This window comes from Lissotriton vulgaris, chromosome 8 (assembly GCF_964263255.1).
Source record: "Lissotriton vulgaris chromosome 8, aLisVul1.2, whole genome shotgun sequence".
Taxonomy (NCBI): domain Eukaryota; kingdom Metazoa; phylum Chordata; class Amphibia; order Caudata; family Salamandridae; genus Lissotriton; species Lissotriton vulgaris.
In genome coordinates, this window is record NC_141696.1 from 485,958,590 (window position 1) to 485,979,211 (window position 20,622).

A 20,622-nucleotide genomic window follows, 5' to 3' on the forward strand; every position below is an offset into this window, starting at 1 on the left:
CCATGTAAGAGGCAGGGATGTGTCAGTGCAGAGTGTAAGGGCAGTAACTACTTCTTGCCAGTAAAGTTGGAGGGAGGTGCAGGACCATGGCATGTGGAGCAGGTCCAGGTTGAGCTGCCGACAGTGTGGGCATGCAGAGGTGGCGATGTTAACATTTCTGTCTATGTTGTCAGGTGACAGGTATGCTCTCTGTATAATGTAGATTTGTATTAGTTTAAATGTAGAGCTTCTCGGTATGTATGTAGAGCCAACCAAGACCGCGTCCCATTCCTTGTCAGTCCAGGGCTGGCCTCTGTCTGCTTCCCAGCGGGTGCAGAGATTCTGCATCGGTTTCAGTGTGTGTGTGAGTAACGCCGCCACCAACCAGTGTACTATATGGGATCCTGCCCCATGACGTGTAGGTATTATAGTAGCAGATGTGTCAGTGGTTCAGTCGTCAAATCTCCCCAGAGAGCCGAAAGGGCCCTTGTGAGGGGAGTGTGCAATAGGAATCGTCCTGCCGGCAAGTCGGTGTCTTCCGTCAATTCCTCAATAGTTAATAATGCACCATCTCTATATAAGTCGCCCAGGGTGTCTATACCTGCTGTATGCCAGTGTGTAAGAGCTTCCTCTGAAGTGTCCGTCCTCCCCTTAGGTGTCCCCAATAGTGACCTCACTCTTGATGTGACAGATTTAATTATAAATGTTACCAATTATCTTACAGATGAGATTACATACCACATTCCCATTTATACTATAAAAGATGTCTAGAAATATAGTATTATGTATTGGTTGGAATATGTGCTGGTATTTAACCCCTTGCATGCTCATGACAAGGTCAGCTTGTCATGCAGTACACTGGAGCTGTGCTTATGACGAGCTGACCTTGTCATGAACAATGGGGATCATGCATATGCAGCACAGGAGGGGAAAACCCTCTAGCAGCCAAGGTGTTAATTAAGTTGTGGTTTTTGGTGTTGTTATTTATTGATGTAAATATTGTGAGTTCTTAAGCATTTAATTGTTGTGCAAGTTATGGTTTACATGGCTGTTGTGCAATATTATATATATAGCTAACTATAACTTTTCATTAGTTTTTCAGTTTAAATTCACAACCATAACTGTACTTTAACTGTGTTGACTACGAAAGTCTATGAGGTTTTTAAACATATATTGCTGTGAAATAACCAAAGCTAACCATAACTTCACTCAAAATTTAATTTTTTCATTGGATTTCTGTGGAATATCGATCTAACAGGACATCTAACAATTGGATGCAGGCTCTACGGTTAACCCATCAAGAGCTGACAACACTTGCTGCCAGGGCCGTACTGGCTACCCGGCGTTTTTTGCTGGGGTGGCAGTGTAGGGTCCAGGTTCACTGCTGAGGGGGGTGATTTCATTGCTGGGAAGCTGACGGCGCTTCTAAATGAACAATGCAAAACAAATAGCTTTAAAGCATACTTTTTTAAACATTTGTTTTGCATTGTTTATTAAGAAAAGCCCGGTAGCCAGTCTGGCCCTGCTTTCTGCACACAGCTTTCACCGATGTGCAGTTGGGCTTGGCCGCATGCTTTGCATGCAGCGCACCGCAGATCACCAACTCCAACCTTGCACGGCCTTTGGGCATACACAGAATGGGTTGGTCACAGGGCCTGGCACTCAGTCCACTGCACAGTTTTTAGCAGTGTTTAGCAGGACATGTGGTCGTGAATCCTGCCTCGAGGCCCACAAATTTGATCAAGGTGAAACCTGGATCCAAGAGCCCATGCAATGCAAGAAGGATTTGTAGAGTGCTGCTTGTCACCCTTCAGGGTATCCAGGCACTGAGAAGTTGAGTATAGGCATATGGTGAGGCTGGGGCCTGAATACAGATAGTCTCGAAGGTCCCACAAGAAGATTAGTTGAATAGCTAGATCTTCAGCTTCTTGTGGAATTCAAGAAGTGAGGAGGAGTCCCTGAAGTGTTGGAGGGGGTCGTGCCTAGATTAGGGGGCTTGGTAGGAGAATGATCAACATTCTGTTCTGCTTCTGTGAATGTGTGGAGGGTGTGCGAGTGAAAGTGCTAAAGAGCGAAGTTGTCTTGTGCCTTGGTACACGTGAAGACAGTGATTGAGGTATGCAGGTCCCATCTTGTGTAATGACTTGAATGCATGTGTAAGAAGTTTGAACTGGCAGAGCATCCGAATGGTGAGCCACTGGTGCTCTCTGAGGAGTGGTGTGGGTTTGGGATGGGAGGTCGAAGACAGATCTGGTGGTGGCATATTGGATGGTTTGATGTATGTGAAAGAGATGGGTTGGGATGTCTGTGTAGAGTGTTTTCCATAGTTCAATATGCTTGTGATTAGGACCTGCATGATGTTAGGTCTGGTGTTCAGTGTAAGCCACTAAGATTTTACGTAACATGCGGAGGATGTGAAAGCATGAGGAGATGACGGTGTTGACCTGAAACTTCATGGTGAGGTTGGTGTCCAGGATGAGGGCTAGGTTCTTAGCAAGGTTGGTTGGCGTGGGTGTGGGCCCAAGATGGGTGGACCACCACATGAAGCCCCAAGGTGAGCTCTTAGTCCCGAAGATGGGCTCTTCAGCTTTGTCAGTGTTGAGCTTGAGGCAGTTTTCTATCACCCAATTAGCCACACTGGTCATGCATTGTTTGAAGTTTGTCTTCATGGTGATGGTGTCACCTGAGATGGAACGAATGAGCTTGGTGTCAGTGGTGAAGGAGATGATGTTGATTCTGTGGGATCTGATGATGTTTGCTAGAGGAGTCATGTAGATGTTAAAAATTGTGGGGATTGATTGATGATCCCTGTTGGACTCCCTAGATGAGGTCTTTGGGTGCTGATGTGAACCGCAAGAGCCTGACTCGTTAAGTTCATCTGGAGAGAAAGGAAGGTATCCATTTGAGTTCTTGTCCTTGTATTTCTGCTGTGTGTGGTGGGAAACAGGGTTGAAATGGCAGAGATGTTGAGGAAGATGAGGGCCGCGGTCTGTCCATGGTCGAGTATGGAGCATGTGTCGCCTGTGGCAGAGATGAAGACTGTTTTCAGTGCTGTTGTTGTTTCAGAATCTTGATTGCCAGTCATCCAGGAGTTTGTGGAGTTCTAGGTGGTCCGAGAGATGTCTTTTAATGGTCTTCTCGATGACTTTGGCTGGGAAGGGGAGCAGTGAGAAGGGTAGATTGTTGCTGAGTACTTCCATGTTGTCTGAGGGTTTTTTGAGGAGGGCAGTGTTTCCAGCTATCAGAAAAGGTGACTATTTTGGGGAGGTGTTGATGATAAAAGTGAGTGCAGCGCTGATCATGTCCTTTCTCAGGTTGCAGAGCTGGTGGAGGCAGGGGTCTGTGGGAGCCCTTAAGTGGACTGTCTTCATTAATTCTGCAGTGTCTTCGATGGATAGGGTTCCATGCTTGGTCTCTTTTACTTGATGGTAATAGTGTCTAAGTGCAGCCTTGTAAATGTTTCTTGCTGTGTGACTTCTGATGGTTCTCCATTTCCTTTTGAGTTGTTTGCAAACTCTCTTGGATTCTCTTAGGTCAGCACTGTACCAGCTAAATTGTTTATTGGAAATTTTGGGTTTGGTGTTTTTCTGCGGTGCCAGGGTATTCGTGCCGATGGTGATCTGGTTGTTGATGTTGTTTCTGTCACTGATGAGGTGCTGGTAGGGCCTGGGTAGTTTAGTTTCTGTAACTTTCTTCCAACAGTGACTTGGGGTGTTGCTGATATGTGGAAGTGGATGGTGGAGTGGTTACTTCATGTAAGTGGAGTGGTGTGGCTGACTTTAACCTTGTCGCTGGAGAAGATGGGGTTCATGGTGTGTCAGGCATAGTGGGTAGGGCCTTGTACGAGCTGGGTATGGATGAAGTTCTGTAGGTTTTAAAGCAAGTCTGTGTAATTGGAGTCCATGGGGTCATCGAGATGATAGTTGATATTGCCTAGGAATATGAAGTCTTTGGTGCCCATGGTGATGGGTGCAATGAGGTCGGTGAGGAGGTTGCTGAAGTGGGTGCGAGGTCCTGGGGGCCTTCATGGAGAGGGTGCCTTTGATAGTGGTTTTACTGACCATCTGACCCTTAAAGTGCATGTGTTCCATAAAAGTGGCTTCTGGGTCAGTGTAAGAGGTACTTTCTGTGATGGTCTTTCTGTGGATGAAGGCGAGTCCTCCTCTTGGTTTATGGGGTCGGACCTGGTACAGGATTTTGTATCCAGTAGGGATGGCTCCCTTTTAGGGTGTTTGTGGCATTTTAGTACATGAACCTGGATTTGTGTTTGCAGACCTGAGATGGATGATGGGAAAATCAATCAATCAGGCGTTTGTTAAGTGTGACTACTCACCGAAGGGTCTCAAGGCACTGGGAGGAGAGGGGTTAGCAGGCTCCAGTCCATCAAGGGGGGGTCTGTCGAAGAGCCAGGTTTTGCAGTTTCTAGCAAAGATGGGAAGCGATGTTGTCAGTCTGAGGTGGAGCGGCAGGGTGTACCAGGCTCGGGCCATGACGATGGAGAAGGAGCGGCCTCCCGATCTGGTCTTTCTGGTGCGGGGAACCACAACGTAGGAGAGCTGGGTAGATCGTAGGGTCCTCTGGGGTGTGTGGAATTTGAGTCGGCTGTTCAGGTATGCTAGTCTGGTGTCATGAAGGGCCTTGTGGGTGTGGGTGAGCATCTTGAAGGTGACTCTAGCTTTGATGGGGAGCCAGTGGAGTGTGTGCAGGTGCTGGGAGATGTGGCAGTGTCTTGGCAGGTCAAGGACCAGTCTTGTGGCGGTGTTCTGGATGTTCTGTAGCTTGTGGGTGAGGTTTTTGTTTATTCCGGCGTAGAGTGCGTTGCCGTAGTAGAGTCTGCTGGCGACCATGGCGTGAGTGACAGTCTTTCTGTGTTCGAGGGGGATCCATTTGAAGGTTTTACTTAGGAGGCAGAGGGTGTGGAAGCAGGAGGACGAGACAGAGTTGATCTGGCAGTCCATTTTGAGCTCAGAATCCAGGTTGATTCCAAGGTTGCGTGCGTGGTCCATGGGGGTGGGCGGGCGGGCTTCGGAGGGTGGAAGGCCACCAGGTGTTGTTCCATGCGTCAAGGTTTAGGCCCATGATGAGTACTTCTGTTTTGTTGGTGTTTAGTTGTAGGCAGCTGTTTTTCATCCATTTGGCGACGGCTTCCATGCCTTCTCGAAAATTGTGTCTGGCGGTATTGGGTCCATTGGATAGGGAGAGGATGAGTTGGGTGTCGTCTCCGTATGACACAATGTTGAGTTCGTAGGTTCTGACGATGGGGGTGAGCGGAGCCATGTAGATGTTAAAGAGTGTAGGGCTGAGGGAGGACCCCTGGGGTACTCCGCAGGTGGTAGGTGTGGGGTCGGAGAGGAAAAGGGGGAGTCTGACTGGCTGCCTTCTGCCGGAGAGGAAGGAGCAGATCCAGTTGAGGGCCTTGTCTTGGATTCCTGCGTCGTGGAGTCTGTGTATTAGGGTGCAGTGAGAGACTGTGTTGAACGCCGCTGAGAGGTAGAGGAGGATGAGGGCTGCTGTTTCTCCTTTGTCCAGTAGGGTGCGGATGTCGTCTGTTGCTGCGAGGAGGGCGGTTTCCGTACTGTGGTTTATTTCTGAAGCCGGATTGGGAGGAGTCATGGATGTTGTGCTCTTCGATTAATGTGGCGAGTTGGCTGTTGATGGCTTTCTCGATGACTTTGGCTGGGAACGGGAGCAGGGAGATGGGACTGTAGTTTTTGAGATCGTTGGGGTCGGCCAAGGGTTTCTTCAGGAGGGGGTTGACCTCAGCGTGTTTCCAGTCGTCAGGAAACATGGCGGTTGCCAGGGAGCAGTTGATGGTGTGGAAGAGCATGGGTGCTATGGTGTCAGCAGCTCTGTTGAAAATGTGGTGGGGACAGGGGTCCGTGGGGGCCCCGGAGTGGATTAACTACATCGACTTCATTATGAACACTCCTTCGTTCAAGCATATTTGTTTTTAAAATGTAGTAAAATGTTTTAAATATTGTGAGGTCATAAGCATTGCATCTAGTGTGCAAGGTATGGTTTGTATGGCTGCTTTGTGAAGTATGAATTGTGGTGCTAACCGTCACAGGAGAATCTGTTTTTTCAGTTTTAATTTATAACCATATTTTTTGTAATACCTGTGTTAAGTGTATATATATATATAGCAGCGCGGCGGACTGACGCGTTTCGGGCGGATGCCCTTGATCACATATATATATATATATATATATATATATATATATATATATATATATATATATATATATATATATATATATATATATATATATATATATATATATATATATATATATATATATATAAGTCATTTTCACCTTCATTGCACTCAAAGATGACAAAGGACACAGCAGGGCATTCTGAGGCTGCAGTTTAATGGGATTACTGTGCACAACCGGTTTCAGCGTGAGCCTTCATCAAGTGCTTCATCCCAAATGCGTGCTTGCCAACGGGCTCCTCCTCCTAGTGGCTTCGGAGCCTCACCTGCATTGAATTGTCCATCTTGCGCTGATACTGGAACTACCAGTCCCACAATGCTGCATTCCGGTAATCCAATGTTTTGGCAGGGCGCAATAGTTTTCTTTCAATGTTCGCCTCTCATTCCCTTCTTTCAGGCACAGTTTTCCTGGGGGCAAGATTCGGCAACACAAGTCTGTTTCTCACGTTGCACTAAGCTGTCTCAGTCCGCCGCAACACAGCAGGTCCTCTCCCCTCAGTACACGCTTGTGGCGGTTCACGGATAATTTCCAATACCTTGGCTACCATCAGTTCATTCCCAATCTTCCGTGAACGCTTCTTTGAAAGGGTCCTTCGCGCACCCCTTGGGTAGAGCGGAAATATGAAGTCATTTTCACCTTCATTGTACTCAAAGATGACAAAGGACACAGCAGGGCATTCTGAGGCTGCAGTTTAATGGGATTACTGTGCACAACCGGTTTCAGCGTGAGCCTTCATCAAGTGCTTCATCCCAAATGCGTGCTTGCCAACGGGCTCCTCCTCCTAGTGGCTTCGGAGCCTCACCTGCATTGAATTGTCCATCTTGCGCCGATACTGGGGACTACCAGTCCCACAATGCTGCATTCCGGTAATCCAATGTTTTGGCAAGGCTTAATAGTTTTCTTTCAATGTTCGCCTCTCATTCCCTTCTTTCAGCCACAGTTTTCCTGGGGGCAAGATTCGGCAACACAAGTCTGTTTCTCGCGGTGCACTAAGCTGTCTCAGTCCGCCGCACCGCAGCGGCTCCTCTCCACTCAGTACACGCTTTTGGCGGTTCACGGATAATTTCCAATACCTTGGCTGCCATCAGTTCATTCCCAATCTTCTGTGAACGCTTCTTTGAAAGGGTCCTTCGCGCGCCCCTTGGGTAGAGCGGAAATATGAAGTCATTTTCACCTTCATTGCACTCAAAGATAACAAAGGACACAGCAGGGCATTCTGAGGCTGCAGTTTAATGGGATTACTGTGCACAACCGGTTTCAGCGTGAGCCTTCATCAAGTGCTTCATCCCAAATGCATGCTTGCCAACGGGCTCCTCCTCCTAGTGGCTTCGGAACCTCACCTGCATTGAATTGTCCATCTTGCGCCGATACTGGGGACTACCAGTCCCACAATGCTGCATTCCGGTAATCCAATGTTTTGGCAAGGCGCAATAGTTTTCTTTCAATGTTCGCCTCTTATTCCCTTCTTTCAGCCACAGTTTTCCTGGGGGAAACCAACAAGTTCCCAGGTGGGCACCACAGTGAAGCTGGCCTGGGGAATGGAGTCAAAAGGGCCTTAAGAGACTCGGGGAGAGCGGTCACATGCCCCTCCCCTTTTCTACTTATGCTGGGCTCCAAGGAATGGGACACAGGGCTATGATCAGCTCTGGGAGGGGGGGAGTTGGGCACTGGTTAACGGGGTCCCAGGACAATAATCAGCTCCCGGAAGGGGGCCCCACACAAACCCGTCTCCAAATACTATCTAACACATTGACCCCCGGGTCCTGGCTCACCTCAATAGTTATATTTAATTTAAAAAATGGTGGCTGTGATTTTGTTTTTTTCCCATGATCCCACTGGAGTACAGCAGGATTCCAGATTTTTACATTTTATCCCAAGAGACCTCCCTTTACACGGATTAGGGGGAAGGGTATCCCTACACTGCCCCCTCACATCTTTTTATAGAATTAGAGAAACATTTTCAGAACAGTAATGGCTGTAGCTATATTTTTGTTCATGTTGCAGCCAGTCAATCAGAGCACTAGCTCCTGCTGGAGCCTCACTCCTGTGGGGCCGTGATGGTCCAAGGAAAAAAAAAGCCCCTTGGTCAATCAGAATGTCCTATTTTTGTAAGTTGAGCTCGCGAGACTCTAGCGAGAGTCCCTTTAACTCAACCCTGCAGATAAACAAATATATTTGTACCTTAATCTCTTCCAAACTACTGAACGGATTTACACCCAATCAGAAATGCACAGTTTCTGGGCCAAGATCTAGCTTACTGCCAAATTTGGTACATTTACATTCAACCATTTCGGAGTAGCCCTTTTTAAAAAAGTCTATGTAAAATGCATTGAGAAATTTGGTTTTGGGACCCCCTTTTTTCTTGGCCACCCGGTTGACGGATCACCCCAAAACGTAAGGAGCGAGATGGATGAACATTTTTTTTAAACGTTCATGAAGATTCGTCAAATGGCATCAAAGTTATCAGCAAACCAAACAATGCAGTACCTATTGAAAAGCAAACCTAGCTATAATTACCCATGGGCATGTGCCAATGGGTAATATATATATATAGAGACAGAGAAAGATATGTAATGTAGTATTTAGTTTTGTAGCATGCTGTCACATTTGTCTCAGATTTGTCATGTGCTCTACAACCACAATTGGTGTACCGAGCTACAATCAACAGTGAGTGGAACTGACAGTCGCAGTAGCCATATCAAGGGCTGGACTGGACCGGGAACCAAATTCATGTTGGGAAACATATTTGTACTATCCCCACACTGCAGGATGCAGAACCTGGAAATGGGACATGGTAGCATTGTTGGGCTGTGTGTGCTCATCCTGCTCTCAAAGCAGCTCCTTAGTCTGCAGCACATCCAGAAGATGCCTGAGGGGGTCAGTTAAATAGAGCAAGGATGCAATGGCATTGGACAGTGACAGCAAAGGCAGTGTGAAGTGCAAGTTCAAATAGCAGCTTTCCAAGAAAAATAATCGGGCCTTGGGAGTTACTTTACAATTTAAGTACTGAGTACCCTCTTAGGATAGTCTAGAAAAATTACTGACGGGTAATACCTTTAAATTAATAGCTATAACAATAAAAGGTTACCATCTTAAAACAGTACTTTAGAGAACCGAAACTGTACAGTGTGGCCATATCTAGGTTTTAAGACACAGTCCTCCAAGTAGGAAATCATTTTTAAGATTTGAAGATACCTTCCTAAAGCATCTGTTGAAATCCGTCCTCCCTTCAGCAGGTATTAAATATTTTTCCCAAGGATGTATTAGCACCTTCCTTTTTCAGGTACATCACCACGAACACACTGTACATAGGACCCCTTGGTGAAGAGATGATAAACAAGCTGCCCCATGCTTTACAAGTAATCAGGGCACAGCAGGAAGAAATCTGGAAAAACAAATTCCGAAAATGAAAAACGCAGAACAAAGAGGTGGGAAATATACAAGCCATATTAGCATTACCAGCTCTGCCAGCAAACAAGACCGCTAATGATGAAAACCACGTGAATCCAGTCAAGTGTTTCTTTTATTTGAAGAAGAAAGCAGGCAGGAGGGTCTCTTGTTAGTTTCTAATTACAGGTGCTTTGTGGGGGGCTATTTGTTTCAGAAAATCCTCAACGTAGAAACTGTAGACATTTGTTTTAAAACAATGGATCTTTTTTAGGGTTGTGCTTGAAGGTCTTGTGCATTAGCCAGTGCTTACTTTGTTTGGGTGATGGGCACCAGTACTTGTTTTTGGGGTCAGGGCTTATTTTTTATCATCTGACTGAGCAAAAGAGACAAAGCAGACCGAAAGATAAGAAAATATTGACTAAGGAAGAAAGCAGGGATGAAAAAGAACTGAGATAAATACCCTAGAGTATAATGTAGTAAAAAAAACGGGGAACAGCGGTTACAACGCAACTTTTACCACGCACTACCTTTACCACGCAACTTTTACAACGCAAGTCGTTACAACGACTTGCGCTGGGGGGCGCTGTAGGATAGGGAATGGTTTAATTTACTATCCAAAACCTTCCCTACTATCCACGGGGATTGGAGTTGGAATAGAAAATTAAACTATTCACTATCCAGCGCCCCCCAACGCAAGTCGTTGTAACGACTTGCGTTGTAAAAGTTGCATGGTAAAGGCATGCGTTGTAAAAGCATGCGTAGTAACGACATACATCCAAAAAAAACACATGGGATACAATCAAAACTAAGCAGCTTTGGCATTTGGAAACTGTGGCATTTGAAAGAGCTGGTAACAGGATCCTAAGAAAAACTTAGGAACCCGCACCTATATTTTTTAGGCCTTGTATAAGCCAAGACCTTTTAATTCCACTAAAAGTAGACTTCAAATATGCTCTTCATTCATCAGTCTGTGATTGTATCATTCACATTTTTCTTCTGCCCACTGTAGCACACAGCACTGAGCAGTGAGTCACTCACTTTGCTGTGAGTGACAGCTATCTAACTTTTCACAAGGAGCACATCCACACATACAGTAGTCCCCTTCACAGCCTGCTTTTCGAGACCTCAAAAAATATTTTTGCTTTTAGTCAGTTACGATTTTAGATTCACAAGGGCCCAGCAGCTGTCTGGACAATAACGTTTTACAAAAACCATTTAAAAAAAACATTGGCAAAATCAAAAGGCTGGCAGCCAACAAAGGCCTATTTGATTTGCATGTGTTTGTTACTAATAAAGAACTGGTATTAACTGATATTAGAACATTGGAATGTTGGGAGCTCCATTGAAAACAATGGAGCGCTCTGGGCTTATAATGGCTGGTATAAGTCTGGAGCTCCAACATTCCAATGTTTCTTTGTTCACAGCTCTGGTTGTGAACAAAGGGTTCAGGAAGCCTGAGGGGATTCCAATCCCCTCACGCTCCCAAAAGGCTTTGTTTTTTTGTTAGAACATTCTCTCCTCTAGTGACAGAATGTTCTAATAGCCTTATAGCCCTTCATAGATGGGCTATACCGCTATTAAAGTCCCTCTCCCTTGTTAAAGGCCCTCGCCTTCGGCTCGGGGCCTTCAACGCTGGAGAGGGCCTTTAATAGCTGGTATAGCCCTCTACGGCGGGCTATAAGGCTATATTAACAATTTACAAAACTACTCGTAGGTCCTGATTATCTCTTGGTTTGGAAAATCCTGACCCCTGTCCTAATCCCTCTTTTCACAAACGTCAGAATTATAAATGTGCAGAATTTAAAACATACTCATGTAATAACAGAGAGCAATTTTCACCAGGAACAAATCAGCAGAAAAAAATTGTCAATCTATACCAGGGCAAATGCCCTCTAAATTCTGAGACATGCAGAATTTAGATTTGAAGGGTAAAACCCACACTAGGGTTTATTCATCGCACCTGTTAAATTCCAAACCCATGGTATAGGTTTTTAACGATGTCATGAACAGCACACCACCTTGCGTGGCCTTCGTATTCAGGGCCTGAGGAGAGGAATACACTCAATACGCCATTGCTTTTATGGTTAACACATTCCATTTTCTCTCTAAACCTGTCAATGGTTTCGGTAAACCACTTTGTAGGTGAAAGAGTAATTTAAATTGTGAATTTATAAGTAAGTCGGAGGCCGATGTGTATTCGTGGTTAATTTCTTTCTCCGTCAAATAATAGATGCCCGCCTCTCTGACAGAGGAGAAGAATGCATATTTGGCCTCATTCGATTTCTCAGGATCTTTGTTGACTCACCTAGTGCAGAAAGGATCGCGGCAGCCCAAAACATCTCTCCCATCAGAGCAGGAATGAAGAGTAGCCCTCCCATGCGCTTTCCGTAGATCTGCTGGAAAGGGTCGAGCATTGTTACGTAACCCCTGGAGCGCATGGGCTTGGCAAAAAAGAGGCCGCCTGTGAACACACAATAACAAATGGAAAATGCAACAGGTGAACGGCACGATTTTTTTAGGATAAGTAAAAAAACATATGCACAATAAAGGTGAGTTTGACAGACAATTCACTTGGGTCCTTATGTTTCAAAGCATTTCCCGTAGATACAGAAGGGGTCAATCCCTTTGATATATCAGGCCCTGCCCGGTACAGTAGGTGGTAGCAAAGCATATGCTCCTGGCTAATACAATTAAGTAATACACAAAAAGCTTAAAACAAGCCTTATGTTCATTCCAGTCTGTGTTACGAAGCTGAAGACTTACTGTTAAGACCGTATGTTATAATGATGATTAACTTCACACTGACTAATGGGAGCTCGTCTTGGAAAATTAATTTTCTGTTCAAAAAGCAGTCCTGGGTAACTCGTTCTTTCATTCCATGCACACACTCATCCTCCTTTCATTTTAGGCGTAGTAGAAAGCATCTTCTACGATATATCTTTTCAAAGTATGTTCATATTTCCATCGTCGGTCGGTTCACTTTAACCATTCAGGCCTTCTCTTTCTCCCTTGCATCCGTTGTATTCTATTTTTTTGCATCTGGTTCCTCCTTCCACCAATATATGCCCTTTATATACCAGGCCACAATCCCTACTTCTTCTTCTCTCTTTTTTTCTCTCCTCTTCCATACCCTGGACAAGTCCCAATCTTTTCCAACATGAGTCATGATAAATAAAGAAGACAGACTACAATAATACACATTTTTTTAATATTAACCCCTATATCCAATTTTAGTTTAAGAAAATGTTTTTTTACAACTCTTTTTAAGTTTAGGGGTAAGGACCTGCATGTGGGTATTTATTTGCAGTGATCCTGTGATTCCAGACTGGTTTTGGTGTTTTCTTGCCAAATATGATCAGAAACGATCTACTTCAACTGGAGTGTTCCCCAAATAACGAATCACTACTATTTACTAATAGGTTCATAATCATATCTGATGTAATCTGGATCGCCAAAGGTATCTCTTCTGTCCAGATTTGATAGCATATGAAGAAGAGACAAGCATACAATGCTCAAAACTGATCTGATAATGAAGGTCGACATTTGTATCCTTAAGTACATTTCTGGGGAGAGTTTTCCAAGGGGAAAGTATGAGCATGTCACTAAATGGTGTTCTGAAGTACATTTGTGGGTACAGATGTCTCTGGGGAAAGTATGAACATGCCAACAGCTGTGTGGTACTAGGGACGAGGCTGTGTTACTGTTTGTCCTCATACAGGGAGTGCAAATGGTGATGTGGTTACTTTTTTCTGTGACCCACTGGTAAGAGGAGTACACCGAGGAAGAAAACAAAAGTTTAGGGGGCTTGCAGATGCACACAAAGATAGTGATGTAGTTATAGTGCTTGATTTGTAAAGTAAAAAAGTGCCATATGTTGCCCAAAGCTTTTTCTCAGAAACTCATAGCTGGCACTGATGAATGTCACGATTGTTGAATACTAACGCTGCGTGGTCTTGTTTCCAATGCATGTCTCTTCCTTCCACCACCATGCACCGCTGCCTCTTTAGATTACACTTGCAGGTTCTTTTTCAACCTTGCTTCCCCCCATTTCTGGTTTTCTCCTCCTCCCTTTGTTTTTCTCTCTACTGCTCTGGGTCAAAGTCTTATGAGCAAAGCAAGTGCCAGTTTCCAATAATGAGTGTAGGTTTGTGCCACCTGCAACCACCAGCTCAATTAAAGCAAAGGGAGTAGGATGATCGAACAGAAACAGGCAGGCTAAATGTAGCCCAAGCACTTCTAAATGAAACCTAAAGAAAAATCTAGATTAACGATGTTAGTTCCATTTCCTACAATTGTGTCTTCATTTTTGTACTCTCATAGGGCTAGATGTAGGTAATTCCCATTTACAGACTCTTAAATACCAAATTTTACCGAATCGGTATTTAAGAGTCTGTAAATGGGAAGGGGGCAGATTTAGGTAATTCGAATTTAGGAATATCGAGTCTGTAAAATTAGGTATTTACCGATTAGGTAAATACCGAATCGGTATTGCCCATTGATTCCTATGGGCCTTGTAAAATTACCGAATCGGTAAAATTACCGATTCGGTAGGCCCGCTACATCTGAAAAGCCTAATACCAGTCAGAAACGGCCGAAATCGGCCGTTTCCGACCGGTATTAGGGCTCCTACTTCTGGCCCATAGTTCCTATGCTGAGGCATCTATACACACTTTTACATTGTTGGATTTATCTTAATTATGAATTATATACCTTGAAGTACATTTTGCTGCCACCATTTCTTCTTGATTTCGCCTCCTCCCACTTTTCTCTAGCATGTTTTAACTTCTTCTCTTCCACAGCTATGGAAGCAAACGGAGCCGCAAGCTCTTGCCTTCGGAGGGCTCTATCTGGGTCCTCTGTTGAGGAACCTCCCCTCCCCCCATTAGCTGGAAGTATGAACCTGGCACTAGAAGAAATGAATGAGGTGTCATCATCCACCTCCTAGAGGTGGTTGGAGGGCCCGCCTCCCCCCTCTTCTTGATCCCTTGGAGCTGTCTGTGCCCAGGACTTAAGGGCCCTAATCAATTTTGCCTTCCTGATCATATGATTATTAGGTAGCATCCTGAGCCTGCACTGTACCCTAAGATCAGCCACTGTGAGTTTAGACACGTTAGGTAGCCTTATCTAACTCCAAGGTATCCCTAGTTTTGGATCACAAAAGCTTACCAAATCAGAAATGGAACAAATTTAGAAAAATCAAAAATATGGATTAAAAGTCAGTTTAGTCCAATTTTCAAAAATCAAAAAAGCTGTTCTAAGTCGATTGTCTGGATTTTTAAAGATCTTAATTTACTGTATGGTGTTATTTAAACCCAAGTACGCATCCTCACTGCTGAACACCAAATGTTGGAAAGTGGATTATTAGTAGTGGCAAGTAACTACTAATAATCCACTTACCAACAGGCTTCATATGACATGCTGCTTCTGACTTTTGACTTTCTTTTCAAGAGGCGTACATTCCAAGCCAGTGCGTCTAGGCCTAAAGTTTAATGACTAGGTTGGTGCAAGGTTCAAGAGGAAGGTGGACACTTTATGAAGTAATATGAGCCTTCTTTCTTTTCTAGGGCTCCTATAGGTTGGCTCATACTTTTTCTCTTTCATATTCCCTGGGTATTTATTCTTGGTAAATTATTCTTGACATAAGAAGAACTAAATCAATGAGCTTCGTAGTTTATTCATGCTGCTTCTGATTTTGTCAGTAACAATTAAATATTCCTGACAGTTTCTGGGACTGTTTGCACACATGTGCTTTCCTGATGTCCTAATGAGTGTTTCCTCTCACAATAAAGAAAAATATCACGTTTGCTCGGGAGAATGTAATCTTATTAGTGATCCCTCCTGGAGAACATGGCAATCTTGCAGAGCTACATTCCCAGGCTCAATTAGTAAAAGAGCTTCTAATTCACTTGCTATGTCCAGCAATGCAAAGCAGACTTGCCAATTTCAGTTATCTTGGCACAGTGTAAAGGTCTGCAGAAGATACTTTCTGTTATTAAATGAAGGGCCTTCATTATTTCAGACTACCAATTTTACGATTGGTTGGAATGTATATAAATGAATGCATTTATCTGAATGACAAGTTAGTTGTGCTTTACACTTCTTAAGTCTATTTCTCATTTTTTTGTTTAAATCATTTCCTCAGAATTTTTAATGCAGGATGCATTTTATTTAAAGCTTCACAGTGATCATTATAATACGAATATTATCCAGGAAAGCTATTGAACATTCACCTCCTTTATCAATATTATCCTTCTTCCCAATATGCACCTGTATGAGTTTGTAAATGCGGGAACTGAAAAGGGAGAATAAAAAGAATAAAAAGTGGAAGCAGAGAAAAGGGGTATCTAATCTCCATCAAGGCACAGATCTATATCGTACCAATAATTTTGAAAGGAAAAAAAACCTTTAAACTCAATCACCAATATACTGCTGGATCAGAAAATCCAAACTCATAGGTCGATCACCTAACAACAGCTGCAATTCCTGAAGCCACACTCTTCGGTGGGCTGACTCAGAATGTCTCATTTTTCACCTCCTGCATATACTTATCTCCTGTGATTTCTCTGATCCAGGAGTGGGCTTTCACTCCAGAGACTCATCACCAAAGTTTCACACTCAGTTGTTGCTTTTGTTTTCTGTTCTAGTAACACATCCACTTTAGGTATGCCAGGCCGTCAAAATGTCTTTCTGCACGCCCATGAGCACTAGGGTATTCTGCAGTGGTGCCTTGAGCATTAGCCATCAAGTTTTCTGGTGGGGGTGTTAACCTAACCCAAATGCATCTCAGTATGAATATCGGGTATCCTACCCAGTGCTTAATTTGAGCCGCTGGTTTGGGGTACTCGGCACCAGGACTTAGTTGTCAACACCAGAACTTATGACTGTCTGCCACATGGTGGCATTGTATATCTAATTTAGAGATGAACCCAACAGCAGTTGTTTATTTATTCAATATACAGTAACATGACTAATATCTGCCACCTAAGACATTCTTATAGCATTTGGGGCCTGGAATAGTCTGAATTATCACTCTTGTAGAGCATGATGGTTAGTAGTTGTGTTGGTACTGTCATTGGCAGTGCTGGCAGAGCAATACGTGTCACAAACTGCATTTGCCTAATGACGAGGGCCCTGTCAGTTATATTTTTCACAAATTTAACACTGTCCTTACCTGACAGCAGAAGTGATGCCTTTATTGGAAACTCTTTGATCAGCCATCAGTCTCCTTGAATATGCTGCCTGTTTTGCAGGCCTCTGATCTTGGTTATCCCCAACACCTCATCTGAGCTCATTGGTTTGCACACCATCACGAGAGGACTCCAATGTAGCAGTCAACATGCTAACAATCATTATCCTTCACTATATCTTGCTCCCCACTATTTTTCTGGGAAAACACTACTCTGTGGGTTTTCACCGACTCCTGTGTGTGCACACCAGCTACCTAAGAAAGAAGCTGGACTGGACACTGCAGTGGTCACCACCTTCGCTTGCCTCTGTCAGTTGAGGGCAGATAGTTTATGAGAACGAATTCTGAAAGGATCCTTCTAACATGCACTTCATTTTTAAATATCCTGGTCCTGTCGCTTTTTCTGAAGGCTTCCGATGTCTCCAGTATGTCTCCTGCATCTACTCCTACTGAGGCACATGTAAGCAAACCCAAGACGTGGAACTGGCCAGGAGCCCCTCCAAGGTACATCCGCCATCTGAGGGTGGTTTGTTCTGCCCCATCCGTTTATTGTTTTTGAAACCTACGTGATGGATGATACATTTATTTTCCTAAGGAAAATACATTATATTTTCCATTAGTTAATAACCAATGGTTTGATGAATGATTTTTGTCTTTGCACAAATTTTGTTTTACATTGTTACTATACCCCTTCACAAATTTAGAAATGCAATGCTGACACATGATTGAGTCATGACAAATATATTTAGATGCTTTGTTGTGCTCTCAAACAATTGTGGTACATCATTGAGTGTGTCATAATTGAGTTATTTGCATATCCAGACAAGAGTCAGTGGCACACTTTCTGTTTGAATGCCAGGAGTATGCTCAACCAAGAAGAAGATGGCTTAAGCAATTTTGCCGTTTGTTAGGAACCAGGCATTACATTGAGGCTCTACGTATTTTAATGTCGGACTCTCGCCCACTGTATGTCTGTGCCCTTTCCAAATTTTTATCATGGGCCTGGTGCATTAGAAGCAAAAGGCTTAAAGGAAATATTTAATTCTCTTTTTAAATAACTATTTATGATGTGCTTCTTTTATCTGAAACCTAAGATTCTAAGGTTAAATGTAATTACATTTCTATATTTTCTTCTTTTCTTTTCTAAAGATGAAATTGTCTGTTTTTAATGTGAAGCTTTTATGATAAGTTTTTATCGAAATAAAGCCTTTTGACTTGACTTGACATAATTGAGTTTGTTCAATGGCAGTAAGTTACAAGAACAACTTTCCATGTATAATTTGGTAAAGGATATTAAAGTAACTATGCATTTTTCACATTTCTTACCTACAACCAGACTGAGAGAATAACCAAAAGGCGCCTGAGCCCATGCAAGTCCATTTCCTGGAAAATACACCGCCTCTGCTGTCCCATTGATGTATCCTCCACCAACCCAAGTAGCTGCAAGGGATTAAAAGAGCAGAAAAAGAAAACAGTAAATAAGCAGGAAACGGGAAATATTGCATATTTGTTCTGATGTACTCAAACATATTTGGAATAGATCAGAGACAAGAAAAATCCAATATTTTGGACTGAGCAAAAAGGTTTGACATTTTTGATTTCTGAGTTGTTCTGGAGCTACAGGGCATTGGTGGAAGTGTGAGATTTCGTTACAAAGATTTAAAACATCATAAGGGTGTATACATATTAGGAAGTCAGATGTGTCAAAGACCAGATCGTATCTTTGACCTTGTGTTACTTCCAGCCAGGTTTTGCAAATATAGCTGAATAACTTAGAGTAAAATTGTGAACCAAAAGGCATCTAAAGCGAATCACTGACAGAATTTCGACTACAAAAATATCGACCTACAAGAATATCGAGTCAACAACATCGAGGCCAAAAATATCGACATCCTATCTACAACATGGTAAGTACAAAAATATCGAAAAAAAAATATCGATGTAAAAAATATCGATGTTAAAAATATCGTTTTTTTTTTAATATATAAATGTAAAATTAAGTCTATAAGACTAATAAATAAAAGAAACATATTTAAAAGTATCTAATAATATTTAAAAGTAATAAATAATACATATATTAAGAAAACATTAATTAAATATATACAGTAAATATGTAATATATATACACTGAACAATAAGTATTAATAATTATTTTACGAATTTATAAATTAATGAAATATATTCTAATTTACTAACACATTTACAAACATAAAAGAGTAACATAAATAAAAGGTAAGTAATATAAAAAATAAAATAAATATTTGATATTTTAACAATTAATTAAATAAAACGTTGGATAGCGTAAGGGTAAAAATTTCTATTCCTACTCCAGAGAGTACAACAGTAGGGAAAACTGACCCTGAACTCAAAAAACACCCCTTTACCCAAGAACTGAAACTGACCCTGAACCCTAAAAATACCCCTTTACCCAAAAACTGAAAACTGACCCTGAACCCAAAAAATACCCCTTTACCCAAGAACTGAAAACTGACCCTGAACCCAAAAAATACCCCCTTACCCAAAAACTGAAAACTGACCCTGAACCCTAAAAATACCCCTTTACCCAAGAACTGAAAACTGACCCTGAACCCAAAAAATACCCCTTTACCCAAGAACTGAAAACTGACCCTGAACCCAAAAAATACCCCCTTACCCAAAAACTGAAAACTGACCCTGAACACTGAAAATACCCCTTTACCCAAGAACTGAAAACTGACCCTGAACCCCCAAAATACCCCTTTACCCAAGAACTGAAAACTGACCCTGAACCCTAAAAATACCCCTTTACCCAAGAACTGAAAACTGACCCTGAACCCAAAAAATACCCCTTTACCCAAAAACTGAAAACTGACCCTGAACCCAAAAAAAACCCTTTACCCAAGAACTGAAAACTGACCCTGAACCAAAAAATACCCCTTACCCAAAAACTGAAAACTGACCCTGAACCCTAAAAATACCCCTTTACCCAAGAACTGAAAACTGACCCTGAACCAAAAAATACCCCCTTACCCAAAAACTGAAAACTGACCCTGAACCCTAAAAATACCCCTTTACCCATAAACTGAAAACTGACCCTGAAACCAAAAAATACTCCTTTACCCAAGAACTGAAAACTGACCCTAAACCCTAAAAAAAACCCTTTACCCAAAAACTCAAAACTGACCCTAAACACTAAAAATACTCCTTTACCCAAAATTAATTAATATTATTTAATTAGCAATTAATTATTAATGAACAATAACAAATAAAGTAAATATATTAGCACATTAGCTGTAATTATTATAATTTAATAATTAATATTATTTTTCCCAATTAATTAATTAACAGTAATTAAAAATTATATATCAATAAATTACTCTAATTAATGTAACTAATTAATATTATTTAATTACCAATTAATTAATAATGTTAAATATGTACAAAATAATAATAATTAATTAACTAATTAATATTAATTATTTCCCAATAAATTAAATATAAATTTATAAAAACATATATTAATTAATTTAATTATTATTAACTTACTCCCCACCCCATTCCCCTATAAACCCACATCCCGCTACAGAAAATATATATCAATTAATCAATTAATTTTTTTCCCAATTAATCAATATAAATTAGCAATTAATTATAATTAATTAATTAATCCTACTAATTATTAATCAACTTACCATAATTAAATTACTTCCCACCCTATTCCCCTATAAACCCACAACCCGCTCCGGTACAAAAACATAAAATTTACTTATAAAATTATTTATTATTATATAAAATGTATACACATATAATAGTAATTATTTTAAATACTTAAATTAAACATATAACACATACATAATAAAAAACTATACAATA

General features: G+C 42.1%; 1 protein-coding gene across 2 annotated transcripts in view; it reads right to left on the reverse strand.

Annotated features, from left to right (window-relative positions):
- Positions 1-20,622, reverse strand: part of SLC5A7 (solute carrier family 5 member 7) — a 382,470-nt gene that overhangs the window by 273,963 nt on the left and 87,885 nt on the right. For both annotated transcript variants that reach the window (XM_086934301.1, XM_086934302.1), the window contains exons 3-4: positions 18,097-18,210; positions 11,890-12,045 (exon numbers count right to left, since the gene is read on the reverse strand). In XM_086934301.1, coding sequence (XP_086790427.1) covers positions 11,890-12,045; positions 18,097-18,210 — 270 coding nt within the window. The remainder of the gene's footprint in view (positions 1-11,889; positions 12,046-18,096; positions 18,211-20,622) is intronic.